Genomic DNA, 16,700 nt, shown 5'->3' with positions numbered 1-16,700 from the left:
CAAAACAAATCAGCATTCATCAACACTGCTCGGACATAAGCATGCTTGCTGCATTAAGGGACTGACTCTGTGTTGACCATCCAGAGACTGAAGCAAACAGGAAGTAACAGTAGCAGATACCTACTGACCTTTCTCCTAAACGCTTTCCACAAATGATCTCCTTATCCTGTAATGGTTTCCTACTTGAAGGGGCAGTCCTTACGCCCACTTTACAGATGAGGAAGTGGAGGCAGGACCAAAGTTACATGGCTACTAGGTGAAGAGCCAGGGTATCAACTTTGGCCTTCTGATGAGACTTAACTAGATATAACACACTGAATTTGGGTGGAATCATGATTTGCTTTATACAATACTGATGTACATGCTATGTTTAAAAAAGAGCTTTTTTTTGCCTTGTTCTGCTCACAGCGGATAAAAAACTCGTTAAGATGACTGATAAGAATGTATACGGATAGAACTACGCCAATGATTGTTTTGGTGGAGATAGCAACAAATGGACGTAACAAACTGTTGGATTTATTCAGTAGTAATGAGGTTTTACCGCTATACCTAGAAACTTATAAACATTTTTGCTTCGAAAATTCCCTTTGAAAAAGTAATCGTGTTACCGTGAGTCTGAAATACCACTAAACCTTATTCCTTGCTGCCTCCACTGAAAAAATTGTTTTAATAACTCTTTTTCACAAGGCAAGCTTTCTAAGGAATGCAACAATCTCATGATGGCAAACAAACTAGAGAGAACACTCTATCTTCATATAACTTCTTCGAGGAACCCATGAAAAATTAGTACACAACTGGGCAGACATCTGCTAGCTACCAACACTGTTCCGACTTGTGGTGGAAAGCGTGTGAAGCGTGGGCAGCATTCTTCAATGAAGACTACGATAATGGCTACACTGAATGTAGAAAAGACGTAAGACTTTTACCATTAGAGCCTGGATCATGTGGGTTTTGTGCATTTTAAAATCCATCCCATATATCGGCATATACAATCCTTAGAATTATTTCATGGGGTAAAGACCAGGAAATAAAGCAACTAATTAATAGTGTAATAAGCACTCAAGATGAATTTTTTAGGCCTAAATCATCTGGTGTGGATATTTACAAGGAACAGAAAAATTGAACTTCTCGCTTTCATTTGAGGTAGTAGAAGATGGCTTTGAGGTTGCTGTGACAGACAGCTTTCCTTGACTGTGTAGTTACAGTTTTAAAACAAAACATTTATCTACGAGTCAGGGAGGAACAGACTATATCGAGGGCAGCAATGACCACAATTCAGCGACAGAGATGCTCACAAAACTTGATCCCTAGTCATGCTGATGGGCCTCTTTCAAAAGTCAAAGGGCTCAGAATCAAATAGAATTAGAAGATTCAGTTTTTATGACTAATATATCTGATACTATTTTGAAAGTCCTTTGCTTTTGTAAAGATCTTCACCTTTCATTTTACCTCGGAGTTGAATACACTGAACATAAATTAATGCGATCTATTTTAAAGTGAAATCCAGTCTCTTTCAAACATTTACAGTTTATATTATGTGATCCCCTCGACCCTTCTAAACAACATAATTGGACTCAGGTTCTCACCTTCTCCCGAAACGGCTGGCTTGGCTGCTGGAGACGCTACTCTCTTTAGACTAGCGGGACTTTCTGAAGAACCAGAATCGATGCTGAAAGAGGTTGGGGGAGAAAGGAGTTTAATTTTTATCTTCAAAGAAAATCATACAAATGACATTGATTTTCCTTTTTATTTTTCTTTTTAAGCTGTTTAACGTTTAAACTTTGAGCAATCTACAGCTGAGACAGTTGTTCTTGGGCTAAGTTAAAATACACAAGGTGCACAAGGCATGATTCTAGGCTCACATTCTTGTGTTTCAGCACTTGCAAGGCTGGGTGCACAGTCAGGGTATACTGGTCTATTTCAAAGCCTGAATGATAGATGCTTGTCCAATATTTTTGCTATTTTTTAAAATCTTCTTAAAGCGCATAATTTGCTTTGAACACCTACATGAATGCAATAATTAAACACTCTTTATGTTAAAGGGTCCATGCCATAAGGTTCCTAACAAAAAAAGATAGTTCAGGGGCGCCTGGGTGGCGCAGTCGGTTAAGCGTCCGACTTCAGCCAGGTCACGATCTCGCGGTCCGGGAGTTCGAGCCCCGCGTCAGGCTCTGGGCTGATGGCTCAGAGCCTGGAGCCTGTTTCCGATTCTGTGTCTCCCTCTCTCTCTGCCCCTCCCCCGTTCATGCTCTGTCTCTCTCTGTCCCAAAAATAAATAAAAACGTTGAAAAAAAAAAAAAAAAAAAAAAAAAAAAAAGATAGTTCATTCTTTCCACTGTTTCCCCAAATGCTTTGGGCCTGTGGGTATTCATGTGTACCTGGCCCAGGACTGGGTACTAAGCATGAAGAGAGGCATTATCTGCCAACAAATCCGCAAGAATGTTCAAGGTCTTGGCGTAGAATTCCCTCTTACAGAAGTCAATGAAAAACGAGACATACAGGCTTCCACAAGGGAAGAAAAAACTGACATTTATCTGTCAAGAGGCTGCCTTCTGTGGCTGCGTACTCTTAACTTTTGCAGTTAAAAGACCCAGAAGACAAAATAATCCCGCAGCCCTTTCTGTGAATCTTAACTAATGCAAGCAGTAACTTAATGCCTAACATTGTTTTCATCTAATAGAAGCAGATAAACACACAAATACCTTGTAGATTTCCTTATGGGCCCTGAAATGAGTTTCACGTAAGACTTGGGGAACCAACCCTTCTGACCTTGAACTTCTCCAAACCACCACATGTCTTGCTGTTCCAGGACGGTGATGACATCATTTTTGTTAAAATTTAAGTGGTTGTCTTTTTTGGCTCTCCAAGGATACAGGGCTTGCGCTTGTAGCCCCTCCACCTTCTCACCCTTGTGTGGAAATACATAAAGGACCTCTCATTACTCTGCGATCTGTTAGCAATTCAGGGCACATGAACACTGGCACGAACACTCCTTTCCAGGAGGTGTACATGGGCACAGCACACACACAGCCACAAAGGACCCTGCTTCAGTGCTGCATGGGGGCTGGATGCTTCACCGTCTCTTAGTGATCACTCAGTTTCAAAAGGAGAGGCAAAAACCTGCCAACCTATCCCCAAGCCATTGTGTGGCCATCCAGAGCCCCCTAACTGAACAAGCCACGAGGTCGTATTTGTTTTGTGGCACCTGACTCTGTGCCTTTTACATTTGGTTCTATTTTAACCCCCCAAGTTGCCCAGGGCCCCCCTCCCCCATTTCCAATGTTTGGTGAAAGATTAATCAATACTGGAGCAGAAATCTTACAGAGTCTCAAAGGATAATTAGCTGATATCTTCGTCTGGGTGGGCACAGGAAAAGACGCCCTGCGTTGGACTGTGCTTGTTTTAGCTCCTTTTTAGAGACACAGCGGTTTGGCTGGCATAGATCGACGGTAATCCATCACAAACATCTACACGCAAAGGCCACGTGGGGTTACAAAGATGAATAAAGTGCCACCTCTGCCTCCTCAAAATAATTTAGGGTAAAAGACTTTATTAACCGTAAAGCACTACACTAAAAGGTCAGTATGGTATTATTAGCAAAGACGTCACAATTAACGGGAAAGAGAGAGAGATACACACAGGGACGTGTACCACCTGTCAGAATGAAATCGACTACAAAGAGGCTCCAGCTATTCGCTGTGGGAACAGAGAGAAAAGAGGAATGGCTTGTGCCTGAAGGCAACAGGGAACATTTCACAGAGGAGGCAGCACTGGAGTCGGGCCCTGCAGGACGACAAGGATTTTGCGGGCTAGGGCTTCGGAGGAAGAGCGCTCTGGGCCGAGGGCACAGCACGGGCAGAGGCCTCGAGGTGGTACACGGCCAAGGGTCCAGGAAGTGGAGCACCATTCCGGGGTGCGTGCGGCCTAGTTTCATGGAGGGGTGGAGGAGGAGGTGAGGCTGGAAAGGCAGGGTGAGGCATTTATTATCTTTTTAAAAACTGTAACATAAAACCATCACGATATCGTAAGATAATACAAAAAAAAAAAAAAAAAAGACGTCGACATTCAATCATCGATGAAAATGGACAGAAATAAGGACAACGCCCAAAGACAGTTCATTCAGAACCAGCCTGTACTTGCCTCTAGAGGACACTTTCCTCTCAACACTGCATTGGGATTACGTACAGAGTATTTATGCCAGGTCGAACAGCCCGGGTGTCCATGTTTACGACTTCTATATCCTCGTCTTCCTGGGTCCTCATGATCTTAAACTGATGACATCCCTACCTCTTTCCATCTCAACTGTGCACTCCTTCAAAGCCCATATGTTCTCCACCTCCCATTCTCCTCTCTGGGGCTCGCAGGAGCCCCCCCGCCCCCGCCCCTAACGGCCTGGCAGCCCGCGGCTCTCTTTGCTGCTGAATCCCTCCAGCCTCCAGTCATTTCTGGGCCAAGGAGAGACCCCAGGGTCAGCCATTTTGGCTGGATGGGCCCTCCCTGGAATTTCATAGACTCTCCTCCTGAAACGTCTTCCCTGTCGCTGCCTTGTCAACTTTCCCACGTGGAAATGTCCTAATAACCAGCCTGGGGCCGAACACAGCATGGACTCGGTCCGGCTGGAACCCCAAGCATGTCACTTACCAATTTTGTGACTTGGGACAACTGCTTAATCTCCCTAGGCCTCAGTTTCCACATTATAAAACAGAGACACTTTGGCTTAAGAGAGTTTAATAAATGTATCCCTAGTGTTGCTGTGACAGTAATAATTGCAATAGTAGCAGCTTCTATTACTATCGCTTTCTGATCCCAAACTGTGAAGTAAGCATCGTTGCAGGAAGTGGAGACAAAGTGCAGAGACGACCAGTTACAGATTCAGGTTCCATCCAGCCAAGCAAACCTTTGCTCTTTGCTCACTTGCAACTGTGTGCACTCTGCTGGCCCTCAGGGTCCCCTCCCAAGGATGCTGCCACCTGACCTCCTTTCTCTCCTTTCTCTCTCTCTGGCCTCTCCTCCCCCTTCCTCTCCCAGAAGAAGGATCCCGCCTTCCTTCTGCAGCTTGAATGTCATTTCCATCCCACACCATTTCGTTCCTGGCGCTCGTCTCTAGTGCTTCCCTCTCTCCTCGGTGCCCTCCCTCCCTGCCACAGAGCTCCTACTTGCTCCCCCTCCCCTCCCCCAGCCCTGTGCCACTGGTTTACCCTACTCCTTCCCAGGCCACAAGTACACTCCTCTCGTGGAACGCTCTCTGCCCTGATCCTCACCACCCCCCTTTCTGCAAACAGCAGAGCCGGGACAGAAGCACAGGGAAGGAGTGTGTCCAGCCGCGGGCTCCTGCTCCTCTCCCAGATCGGAGAACACACACGTTCCGCGTATTTTCCATTTACTTGCTCTGTTCTCCCTTTTTTGACGATCTCGCATTTCCTCGGAGCCGACCTATGTTCCAACTGCCTGTCAGACGGGACCACCTGGTGCCCCATTTTCATCTTCAACTTAACATGCCTAAAACCCAACTCCTCCCGCCAACTAAAAACCTCTCTCTGTGCCCTCCTTGCGTGTCTTTGAGGCCAAATCCTTTTCTCGATCTGGACCGCGTTCCTTTCCTTTGGCTCCAACGGGGGCGTGTCTCCGTCCTTGGCTGCTGACAGCTCGACGCCCTCGGCTCGAACCTCCCCACAAACCTGCTGTTCTCACGTCAGAAACTGTGCCTGACCCCTGACTGCCTGCCAGATGGCCCTTTGCTCTGTTTGGTTTGGTTATTTATAGACATTTCATTGCTTTAGCTTTATCGTAGTAAGTAAAATACTGCTTTATTGTATTGGGTAGCAATATTCAGAACTACTACTTTATCCTTTCAGAAACACTTTCTTAGCTGAGCATTTAAGAGCTTCCCATTGACTTATAGTCAGTCAATGTGTTTTCTGATACTCAGTGGTCTCCCCAAATTGACTGGTCCGTGCTTTTCGCCAAACACTCTCCTCTCCTACTTTAAAGCGTCTCCTCACAGACTCTGCTGGCTGCTAGGCCGGCCTGCTCCACTTCCTACTAAAATTGACCCGTTGTAAGATGCCACTCAAATGCCACTTCCCTAGTGAAGCTTCCCTGGTCAACCTGTGCGGGAGATCACCCTCCTCTAAACTCTTCAGGCCCCTCGATGCTGTCGGGAAAATGTGAACCGAATCCCGCACTGCCAACTGCCCCAAGTGCATACAAACAACCCGGCCAATAAGCACTTGCCAAATGTGCCGCCACTGTATACAGCATGTATACACACGCACACCCACTGACTGCTCTCACCTGGCCTAACACAGGGGATGGAGACGAGCCCGTGGCCGTGGCTGGAGTGAAGGCTGACCTCTGCCGTAGCTGGCCTGCACTTGGGACGGTGAGTGAGGGCTGGGCTGCCCACGCATCCCAGTTGTCGGTTTCTGGCTTCTCATTCGTGCTGGTGGGCCACCTGGAAGGAAAAGTAGGCCTCCGTGAGAAGCAAGTACTTCCTGAGGTGCCAGCTTTTCACCTGCAGCAGAGGCAGACGCAGACCCAGTACATTTATGGGGCTTTCTAAAGTTCAGAAACATCTGGGGCACCTGGGTGGCCGAGTCGGCTAAGTGTCAGACTTTGGCTCAGGTGACGATCTCAGAGTGTATGAGTTCGAGCCTGGCATCGGGCTGTCTCGGCCGTCGGCACACAGGCTGCTTCAGATCCTCTCTCCCCCTCTCTCTCTGCCCCTCACCTGCTCCCCTACATTCTCACCCTCTCTCAAAAATAAGCAAACACATAAAAAATAAATAGGGGTGCCTGGGTGGCTTAGTCAGTTAAGCATCTGACTTGCGCTTGGGTTATGATCTCACGGTTCGTGAGTTTGAGTCCTGCTTTGGGTGAGCTCGAGCCCCAATCTGGGCTCCGCACTCTCTCCCTCTCTCTCTCTCTCTCTCTCTCTCTGCACCTTGTGGGATGCTTTCAGTCTCACTCTCTGTACCTCGCTCACTCACGCACTCTCTCTAAAATAAACAATTGAATAAATAAATATTCTTAAGAAAAAAAAAGGTTCAAGAACATGATGGGGAGGAAAGAGCCTTAGACTTGGGTTTGAATCTGAGCTTCACTAGCGATGAACCTCCGGCAAATTATGATAGTTTCTCTGAATCTTCACTTCTCATTGATAAAATGGGAACAACATTCTGTCACTTTGGTTAGTGGTGAGGGTCACATGAAATACGGATAGCGTCTCTTTGCAACTCTAAAGCACCAGAGAAGCATCCTCACACAACCATCACGGTCATTTGTAGCAACAACAGTGCAATCAGCAAAAAAGAAGTTACACACCACATGCGAACACATGCCAGTCTGGCAGCTGGTGCTTAACTCCGTTTGTCTGTCCTGTCCATCCCGCTGCAAGCACCAGGCCTATGTCGAGCCACCAGGGTAACTGCAGGTGGAACCCTGACAGTGACCAGTTGTGCTGGGTCTCAGGGGCAGCTTTGATTTTGTGAATTTTTTAATGTTAACTATGTGCATCTGTGTGACTGCAGATCCACATGTAATTTACTTTTTACATCTTTGTAAGACATAAACACGTTTGAAAATCAAAATAATTCCTTTGTTGGACTGCACATCCTGATTCTGGGTTTAGAAAATAAGATGCCCCCTAATGACAGCTGGAGAACCGCACAGCACACGTTTATCAAGGAAGACTGTCACAATGACTGGATCACAGCAGAACAAAATCCTGGAAAACACGGTATTTATCTTTTACGTTAGCCTAAGCTTCAGTTTTAAAAAGTCCGAACTTTTTAACGAGATCAAGAGAGGAATGGAGAGTTTCAACTTGGAACCATGCTAAAGGAAGGCTACTTCGAAGCAGAAACTAGACAGGGAGGACCTTTCTTAGCACCTTCAACCCTTTACATGAAAATCGGAGCAGGAAAAACTTGCTTTGTCTTACATCCTTCCTTCCACTTCCTCTGCTGTTGGTCACCATGTTCCTTTCTCTGCTCTGTGTGAGCCATCTGACCTGTCTCTAGCAGGACTTGACTCCTTACCTTCCATTTGTTTTTCCTGAAAGATGATTAGGCTTGAAAAAGAAATTACAAGAGTGAAATTACTTATCACTCTTACTTGGATGCTTGCAGAAAATATTTTTAGACAACTGTATGTGTAGATCATGGTCCTGTAACTACAAGTGTGGACAGCAGCTTCCTCTATCATTTCAAACCTCTGCTTACACAGTTTTTAATGCTATTTCCTGATGCCCAAGGGCGTGGCACTCACAATGGCCAAGAGCACACATATCTTTGCTCACAGGTACGTGTGCACAAGACTGATGACAGAGGGAAGCTTTAAAGGAAACAGCTTTCTATCTTATTCAGAACCACACGACTGAATTCAATTTCTGTTTCTGACCAGCAAAAAAGTGCTGTTTACATGCAGGAAATGACTCTATTTGCCGACTGCCCTGGATGTCAAACAGATTATTAGGAAATGGTATTTCTCCGTTTCTTCTACAAGAATGAAAGATACAAATTACTGAACGCAACGAGATAACAGGCTTTATTTTGTCCCAGGGCATACCACTGCTGAGCAATGGAATAATTAAATTGAGTTCAGACAGCATAATCCACAATTTGCCAGTAGAGTGGTCAGGGAGAGAGGTAACGAAAATCAGCCTGCTCCTTTACACAGAGGTACAGCCCAAAGCTCTAAGAATACTTTAAAAAGATTACTAAGTGAAGAGTTCAAAAGTCCTCAGGAACAGTGTGTCTATACATACGTGGAGCTGAAATCAGCCCAGTTGTTGGGGGTCGTGGAGGGCTCTGGAGCGGTCACAGACACAGGAGCGGGGGTCTCACGCACGGCCAGTTTGGGTGCAGGGGCAGAGGTCGTGTCGGGCCCAGGTTTGACTGGAGCAGGAACCTCGTTTTCTGGGATTTTCTCTGCATAGTTTGCAGGGAACCATCCTGTCTTTCCTTTTAATTCTCCTCCAAGCCAGCCCGGTTCTCCAGTTTGGCTTTCATCCACCTGCAGGAAAGTCACAAAGTTTAACACAAGTGGAGCTAAATCAACCCCCGGAAAGACACCACGCTCTCCACCAGGACAAAGCCCCAAGCCTCTGACCCTGTCGCACGCTGCACAGACATTTCTTCACCCTATGCTAGTCTCGGTGTCTGGAAAAACGGTCTCTAAACATTAACTCTAAAAAAACAGTACGTGTTGTAATTGAAGTTCTTTCTTTGTGCTTTTTTAAAGCTTTTTTGTTTCTTTTTCTAGCAATGGTGGTTAAGATAAAGTGACTAAAGTCCTCAGGCTCATAGTTTAAATTTTTAAAGTTCCCTGGAATTGGAAAGTGATCTGATAGCATTCATCACTCAGGAAGTCATGCAGTTATTAAAAAATAATTTAACTAGGGTTTATTATTTAAAATGGAAAGCAAAGGATGTAATCAACAGTAATCAGTATTCTAAAAATCTCTAATGGGGCGCCTGGGTGGCTCAGTCGTTTGAGTGTCTGACTCTTGATTTTGGCTCAGGTCATGACTCCAGGGTCATGGGTTCGGGTCCCAAGTCAGGCTCCGTGCTGAGTATGGAGCCTGCCTGGGATTCATTCTCTCTCTCTCTCTCTCTCTCTCTCTTTCTCTCTCTCTCCACCCCCCCTCCTCCCACTCTCTCAAATTAAAAAAATAATAATAAATTTAAAAAAAAAAAACAACCTTTAAATATCTCTAATAACTAAGGAGTGTTTGTTCAGCACACAGATAAGAACGATACAAACACAGTCTTAGTTTCCTTGGGAACCAAAGCTGACCTTAAGCCATTTAAAAGCTCCGTAGACACACGATGAGAAAATCCAGAAAGTGGTTAGTCACAGCAACACTGAATTTTATTAATAAGGTCCCATAGTTTTCTTTATATAAATTTAACTTTAATGTCCTAAAAGTGCACATGAGAATACAGAAAGCTGCTGTTTAAAACTCTCACAGAGGCTATTTATTACATCAAGTGCTTTTAGTGTTTGCATTTTAATTCAGATTTAAAAAGATCATTCAAAACCACCAGAATGGTTCTACCAATCTTTATGAGTTACCCCCACAATTTTATGAGCCACATGAGAATGACTTTGGAGGAAAATTACATTCACTATTAGAAAACTAATTTCATTACTATATCAAATAAAGGCCTATCAGAGACCTCCTCTTATTTTTATTTCTTAATATTACTGCCTGAGGAGGTAAAACACTGAACACTGCATCAGACATTAATGTTGTTCTTTAGAGGTCACAGAAATGAGTTAACAATGACTTTGCAAATATGGGCAAAAATACCAGTTTTCTAGTTCATTCAAATATACAGTAAAAAAAATAAAAATAAAAAATAAAAATAAATCAAGTCCCAAATTACGGAACCAAACATCTACTATCTGTATTCGGTGCAGAGTAAGCGTAATGTTTGTTAGCATACTTGAATTTTAAAACTGCTTGGGGTGGGGTGGAAAAAGTAGATAGGGCTTACTACTTAGCTATACATCTGATTTACAAAATATTCAGTAGGTGGATGATCCTTGTACTCTGCTCCACCTCAGGGAACCCTTAATGTCAGGGGCAAAAGCAATTTTTAAAACTGCGAATTCTCCAAAAAGGAGTTCCCCGAGATAAACAGCCACACTGCTTCAGAGGTTTTATTTTTTGCTTTATAGTTCTGATATTCTTGCTAACACTTACATCAGATGTGAACACATTAGTCACTTTTCATTCAACTCCCCCACACTGTTTTGTCCTTACGTTCCTTTTTCTGGGCAGCCCCACTCTTTCCCTAGACGAGGATTTAAGATGACATTTTCTTCCACTTGGATTTTGTGCTAAACTCAAATGACTAGAAATGCCTTTCTTTCTTCATTTATATTTATTAGTGATTATGACACATTTCAATATTGCCACAGCTTTGCACTGGAAACAGCCGTTTCTAGGCCAGATGGTGCCAGGGGCTCCCCAACTCCTCAGCAAGTTCAACAGTCAAGCTCCCATCCCCCTCCACTCGTTCTAGGACCAAAGGTGAGCCTAACTCACTAACTTGAGCCTGACACAGTCACTTAGCCTCAAGACAGCAAGGTGTCATCATGATCAGGAGTAGGGCACTGCAACTAGACTGCCCCCCTTTAAATACTAGTTCTACGATTTATTAACTGGGACTGGGCAACCTTCGTCTCCTAGTGCCTCAGCTTGTTTGTCTGAAATGGGGATAATAATAGTACCCGTCTTACTAGGGTGGCTATGAGGATTGTTGAATAGTTAAAACCCTGCCTGGCATATGACAAGTGCTTAATGATAGATTTTTAAAAGCCATCTTTCCTGTTGTCCAGCTCTGACTCTGTACTGGAGTTCTCTCATTTGGGCTTTTGTCCTGGTCCTTACCCTCACTTTAGGTAACACTCTCCAGTTATCGGTATGGGGCGTTCTCTGCTCTAGGAACCTGCCTGGGACCTGTAGGGTTTGCTTTCTTGCCAGCAGTAATCCTCTAGGGGCTGGAGTTCAATCCTTGACCATGGCCTGTCGGAAACTTCGACTGGTCTGTCCAGGTAGGACCTCCTCAAATGTCAGCTGCTTTACTCGATTATGTCCTATAATTTACTGTCATTCCTTCGAGACACAGGGTCTTACCTGGTTAACAAGACTTTTGGTGTTGACATCTAGAACTGGATCTGAAGCCCCAACGAAATGTCCTGCCCTGTGGGCAGGTCTAGCTTGTACCCTAGTTAGCTGATCGCACCCAGCCCCCTTCTCCTGATAAGAACAGAAAGCACACTACAGAAAGTACACTTCACTGCTGAAAGGAGTTTCATATACTTAAGAAGGGGAGAAGATGCCACATCAGCCTCTTATCTGGTCAAACAAGAGTTTCTCCATCATTCAGGGTAGTAGTGAAATCAGCTGTTCCCTTTTAACCAAGGAAATTCACTGGTCAACTTTGACCAAACAATAGTCTCAATTAGCCTGATTTGTTCTAATAGGAATCCATTAATTTTAATGAATGACTTAATTTTAAGATTCAGAGGATATAATAAAAATTCACTCTTAACATTAAATTAACCACTTAGAAAAAGCACAAAGGTTTCATAGGAAAGGGAGAAACAGTTCCTCCTGGATTTGGGAAACTTTAGCCCAAATGCCAATCCAGTTGTGGAAAGACAGTACATAAGATTAGAATAGAACGAGAACAGTTAGGCACACAAACTTTGTGACATGGCTGGCTATAATGTGGACTTTAACATATATAAAGTAAATTCATTCATTGGTAGCTAAAAGTCAGGGGGTTCTGAAATCTTAACAGTGTTGGTCTTAATACAATTTCACTTAACCAGCCCCACTGCAACACCTCAAAGCATTTGCAGTCAATCTAGTAGAACCTTATCAAAGTGGGAAACGCAAACCCCAGATAGTTCACACCCATCTGGAATGTCACAGATCTAGCATACAAAATGTTAACATACACTGTATGCTGTAGGGCTTGGATGCAACAGTCAAATGCTCACAGCAGCTGTTAGGGTCAAGGACACATGGCTGAAGCCCGATACCATTACATCTCTTCTCTCAAGGCTTCTATGCTTCATGTCTGCTAAATTCATTTGGTAGCCCAAATATTTCTAAAACCTCTTACCTTGTCACAAAGAAGGGAAATAGGAATTCCCTCTCCCCTCACAATGACACAGAACAAGGACGGCAAAGAGACTTAAACTGTGTACAGACTTAGACCAGCCAGTGTGGCTGTCTGGGATGTGGTAAGGAGTATGGAGGGCAGCACGTGTTTCATGCATTTGCCAGCCTGGAAACAGAACGTTTCCCCCCAAACTTTTGGGTTAGAATATTAAAATAGTTTTTAAAGCTCTAATCCAGGAAATTCTTCCTCTGTTGTAACTATTTAACCCTGCCCTTGCAGCACAAAAGCAGCTGTAGGCAATACACAAATGACTAAGTCTGTGTTCCAATAAAACTTTATTACAAAACAGGCAGTGGGCCACATGTGGGCCACTGCTGGAATCGTAATGTACTGGGTCCTCAAAAAAGTAAGGATACTATGACCAATTGTTACTAAACAAGCCACCCTCGGAAATCGAAGGAAGGCAGGAAAGGAAAGGTATTGACTATATTAAAAAAAAAAAAAAAATCTCCATCAAGAGAAAAAAAAAAAAAGAAAAACAGTGAGTGTAAGAAGATAAACAATTTTCAGAATGAACTGAACTGGTTGAGGGCTGACAACCACTGAAGAGTGTCTTTTTTTTTTTTTTTTAAAGCTATTTCTAAGACGGTATTTTCCAGAAATGATTTAGGATTAGTCTTGACAGGAAAAAGGCATTAGGTTAGATCAGTGGTTCCTGTTAGTGACTGCCTAACAGAACGAACCACTTGGAGAAGATTTTGAATCCTGTATTTGGAATAAAGTTCCCAGAGTCTCTGGGGGTGAGCCCTGGAATGGGTTATTTTTTTAAAACTCCTGAGCCGTTCTGATGTACTCAGTCCTACACCACCTGGACCTGCTGAGTTAGGTGATCAGCCTGTGCTCTTAAGACAAACTTCAACAAAATGGCAGTGAGCAAAGAAAGGTCTTCTAATTTCTTATGCTATTCCAATGCATTATGGATGTCAAATGTGATTTAGTCATCCTCCAAATACTGGGACCTTCGGATCAGAGATAGGCCATATCAATGTTCACAGTATCTAAGCCCTAGCTATCAAGGTCAAACTCATTTAAGAAGCTTCCATTAAGAAGTTCTTCCCTGAGCATATCGGTTCATTCTGATTCCTTTCCTCTTAAGTTCCTAGCAGAGTTAGAAAGAATTCCCTGAGAACTTCATCAGGCATTGGCTTTTTCATGTGTTTCTTCCTACCTTTCTAAAAAGATTTGAAACATCAATGGCAGACATCCTCTTGTATTTCTTTATATTATGAACAATATTTAGAATAGGATGATATATAAGACAGCACTTTAATTTTTGTTAACCATGAAAAATTTTTTTTGGAGAAAACTGGACACCAAGTTTTTTCAAGAACAAAATACTTTTTAGAGCTCCCTCCAAGACTGCCTATGCTAAAAAAAGGATATGTTAGGTTTTTTTAATCTAACCAGTATAGTCAGCTATTTTTTAAGGAAGTTTGAGAAATCTGAGAATCTTATGATTACTGCGCCCACAAAAATAAGTGAACTCCTGATTATTCAACTAAGAGATTGATAGTAATGTTCTACTACATATTTTCATGACCATGTTTCTTGACCTCAAACTGTAGGGAATAAAAAATCTGTTACTATCCCATGTCAATTTCTGTAGTTTTTGCACTGACTGTTAACCTCAGGAAGATAATCTAGTTGAGTGTCATTTGGGGTGTCATGTTACATTGTGTGCTATAAAATGAAGACACTGCTGCTGTCCCTTCAGCAAGCCAGTAAATTATGCCTAGCAGTACACATTCCACATTTCCTTGTATATTTGGGATGTCTGAGATAGATAAAGCAAACACCATTCCAGTACTGGGTGGACATTCTCTGTTATACTTGTCAAAGTTGGATTAACTTCAGTGTTTCATTTAAAAATTACAAATGTTGATACATTTGTAAATATGAAAATAATACAAAAGTACAAAAAATTAAACATGAAAACCCCTCTTTACTGCCCAGCAGGAACCAATGTTAATGGTTTCATGTCTGTATTTCAGGACTTGAACTACATACACAAAAACATTCACATGTACACCCACACACACAATATTTTTTATTTAACCAAAATGCAATTACACTGTGCATATTATTTCTGCTTTTTTTTTTTTTTTACTGGTGAGCTTATCTGTATATGTAGATCTATACGATTTTTTAAAAACATCTTGATCATACTGTTTAGCTATATCATAATTTATTCAAACTACTCCCTTGCTATACTGGGATGTTCCTTTTTTGCTTTTACCAACAATGCTGCAGTGAAGATCCACATGCACACATATTTGTGCAAATGCCAAAAAACAGTCTAACAGAGGGAGAATAACAGAATTTCTGGGTCAAGGGGAATAAGAATTTGAAATTTGAATAGGCATTGTCGAATTGCTTCTCAAATAGCTTAGCCAATTCATACAATCGTGCTGACAGTGTATATTACAACTACTTTCCTACACTTTTGACAAAGCGGGATATTACCAAACTTTTAAATTTGCTCAGTTGAGAAATGAAAAATGCTGTTTTTTTTCTTAACCTGCATTTCCTGATCACCAATGAGATAAAGCCTCTTTTTATATATTTTTAAAATCATTTGCTTTTCTTCTTTTTACTATCTCCTCATATCCTTGGACAACTTTTATAATTTGTGGGTTTCTTTCATATTAACTTTTTGGAGTCTTTATTATGGATGTATTTTGCAATATACAAGTATAAATTATTTTACATTGTCAAATCTGTCCATTTTTATCATTTATGGCTTCTGGTTTTAGCTCAAAAAGGTATTTCTTTGCCGGGAAATTATTCCAATATTCTCCTTTAAAAAAATTAAGAATTTTATCTTCTAAGCTTAAACTACCTGGAACTTAATTTTTGTCTGTACTCTGAGACAGAGACTTGACCTTATAATTGCCAAATACACAGCCTTCAAGTTAGTCCTTAAATGGAATCTAGCACAGAGAAATCTGGTACACATACCTTTATACCTCTTTTTTCTCTGTTTTCTTTTTTAAGCACAACCTACTGTACAAACTCAAAACATGTTTCTACTTCCACGATAACACCCAAAGGTATGTGTACTTACACAGAATCAAAGCGACTTAAAAGAAGAAAACACTTAATGAGATGTAGACTTCCTGACAGTTACATAGACTTACCCATTCCCCTTTAACCTCCACCAGGAAAGCAAAGGTTTGAAAGCAAGGCAAAATATGTTTAATGAAATGTTTTATTTTTACAGTATATCTAAACTCTATTCATCTAGTCAAGAGGGTGGTTAACTAGCCAATTTGAGGAAAAGTATCATTGTAACAAGACTATGTTTCCAAAGAATACCAATATTTTCTCAGTATAGATCATCTGTAACACTTCTTCATTGTAACATTTTGTAACACTTCCTTATCTCAACAAGAGAACACTACTTTTCTGTACCTGGTGTTGCAACAAAATCCAGTTTCAAAACATCAGGCTCTTTTTTTTTTTTCCAGTGTAAAAAAACAAAAAAACATGCTTTGTTATGAGGCCCTATCTGATGTCACCTTGTACTCTCACAAGTTTTAGATTCCTGGTGTCATATTTTATATATTTTAACAATTCAAATGCTTTAAAAGCCACAATAGTTCAAAGACGAGGCTGTATGAATAAAGCTGCTTCAGGCCTAGCAAACACAGCACAGGAAAGAGTCAGTGGTGACGGGGCGGCCTTGAATCACCGTTCATGTGTATGAGTGCGGTGCCTCCGCCAAAGAGAAAGAGAGGCTCTTTCTGCAAAGAGTGAGTAAGGCTGGCGCCCAGGCATTCAAATAGTTTGATGAATGGAGGCTGGACTATATTTGAAGAGGGTTTGTGATTGTTACGGAGATTCTGACTTGTGAAGAATCTGGATATTTGGTCTTGATTCTCTTATTTCTAGCCCTTGACAGGTAGAGAAAAAAACTATCAGAAAAAAAGGGAGAAATGATTGATATCTCTGAATACCAAACACACTGTTCTTTCTACATATTTTGGTTCACTAAAG

The 16,700-nt window shown here is 42.2% G+C and overlaps 1 protein-coding gene across 4 annotated transcripts in view; it reads right to left on the bottom strand.

Annotated features, from left to right (window-relative positions):
* The window catches only part of ITSN1 (intersectin 1), a 219,826-nt gene that overhangs the window by 61,316 nt on the left and 141,810 nt on the right, over nucleotides 1–16,700 (bottom strand). For all 4 annotated transcript variants that reach the window (XM_047874631.1, XM_047874628.1, XM_047874630.1 and 1 more), the window contains exons 20-23: nucleotides 8,768–9,015; nucleotides 6,295–6,454; nucleotides 2,703–2,908; nucleotides 1,587–1,669 (exon numbers count right to left, since the gene is read on the bottom strand). In XM_047874631.1, coding sequence (XP_047730587.1) covers nucleotides 1,587–1,669; nucleotides 2,703–2,908; nucleotides 6,295–6,454; nucleotides 8,768–9,015 — 697 coding nt within the window. The remainder of the gene's footprint in view (nucleotides 1–1,586; nucleotides 1,670–2,702; nucleotides 2,909–6,294; nucleotides 6,455–8,767; nucleotides 9,016–16,700) is intronic.

This window comes from Prionailurus viverrinus, chromosome C2, assembly GCF_022837055.1.
Source record: "Prionailurus viverrinus isolate Anna chromosome C2, UM_Priviv_1.0, whole genome shotgun sequence".
In the NCBI taxonomy this organism is placed as follows: Eukaryota; Metazoa; Chordata; class Mammalia; order Carnivora; family Felidae; genus Prionailurus; species Prionailurus viverrinus.
This window is presented reverse-complemented; position numbering and strand designations above follow the sequence as displayed.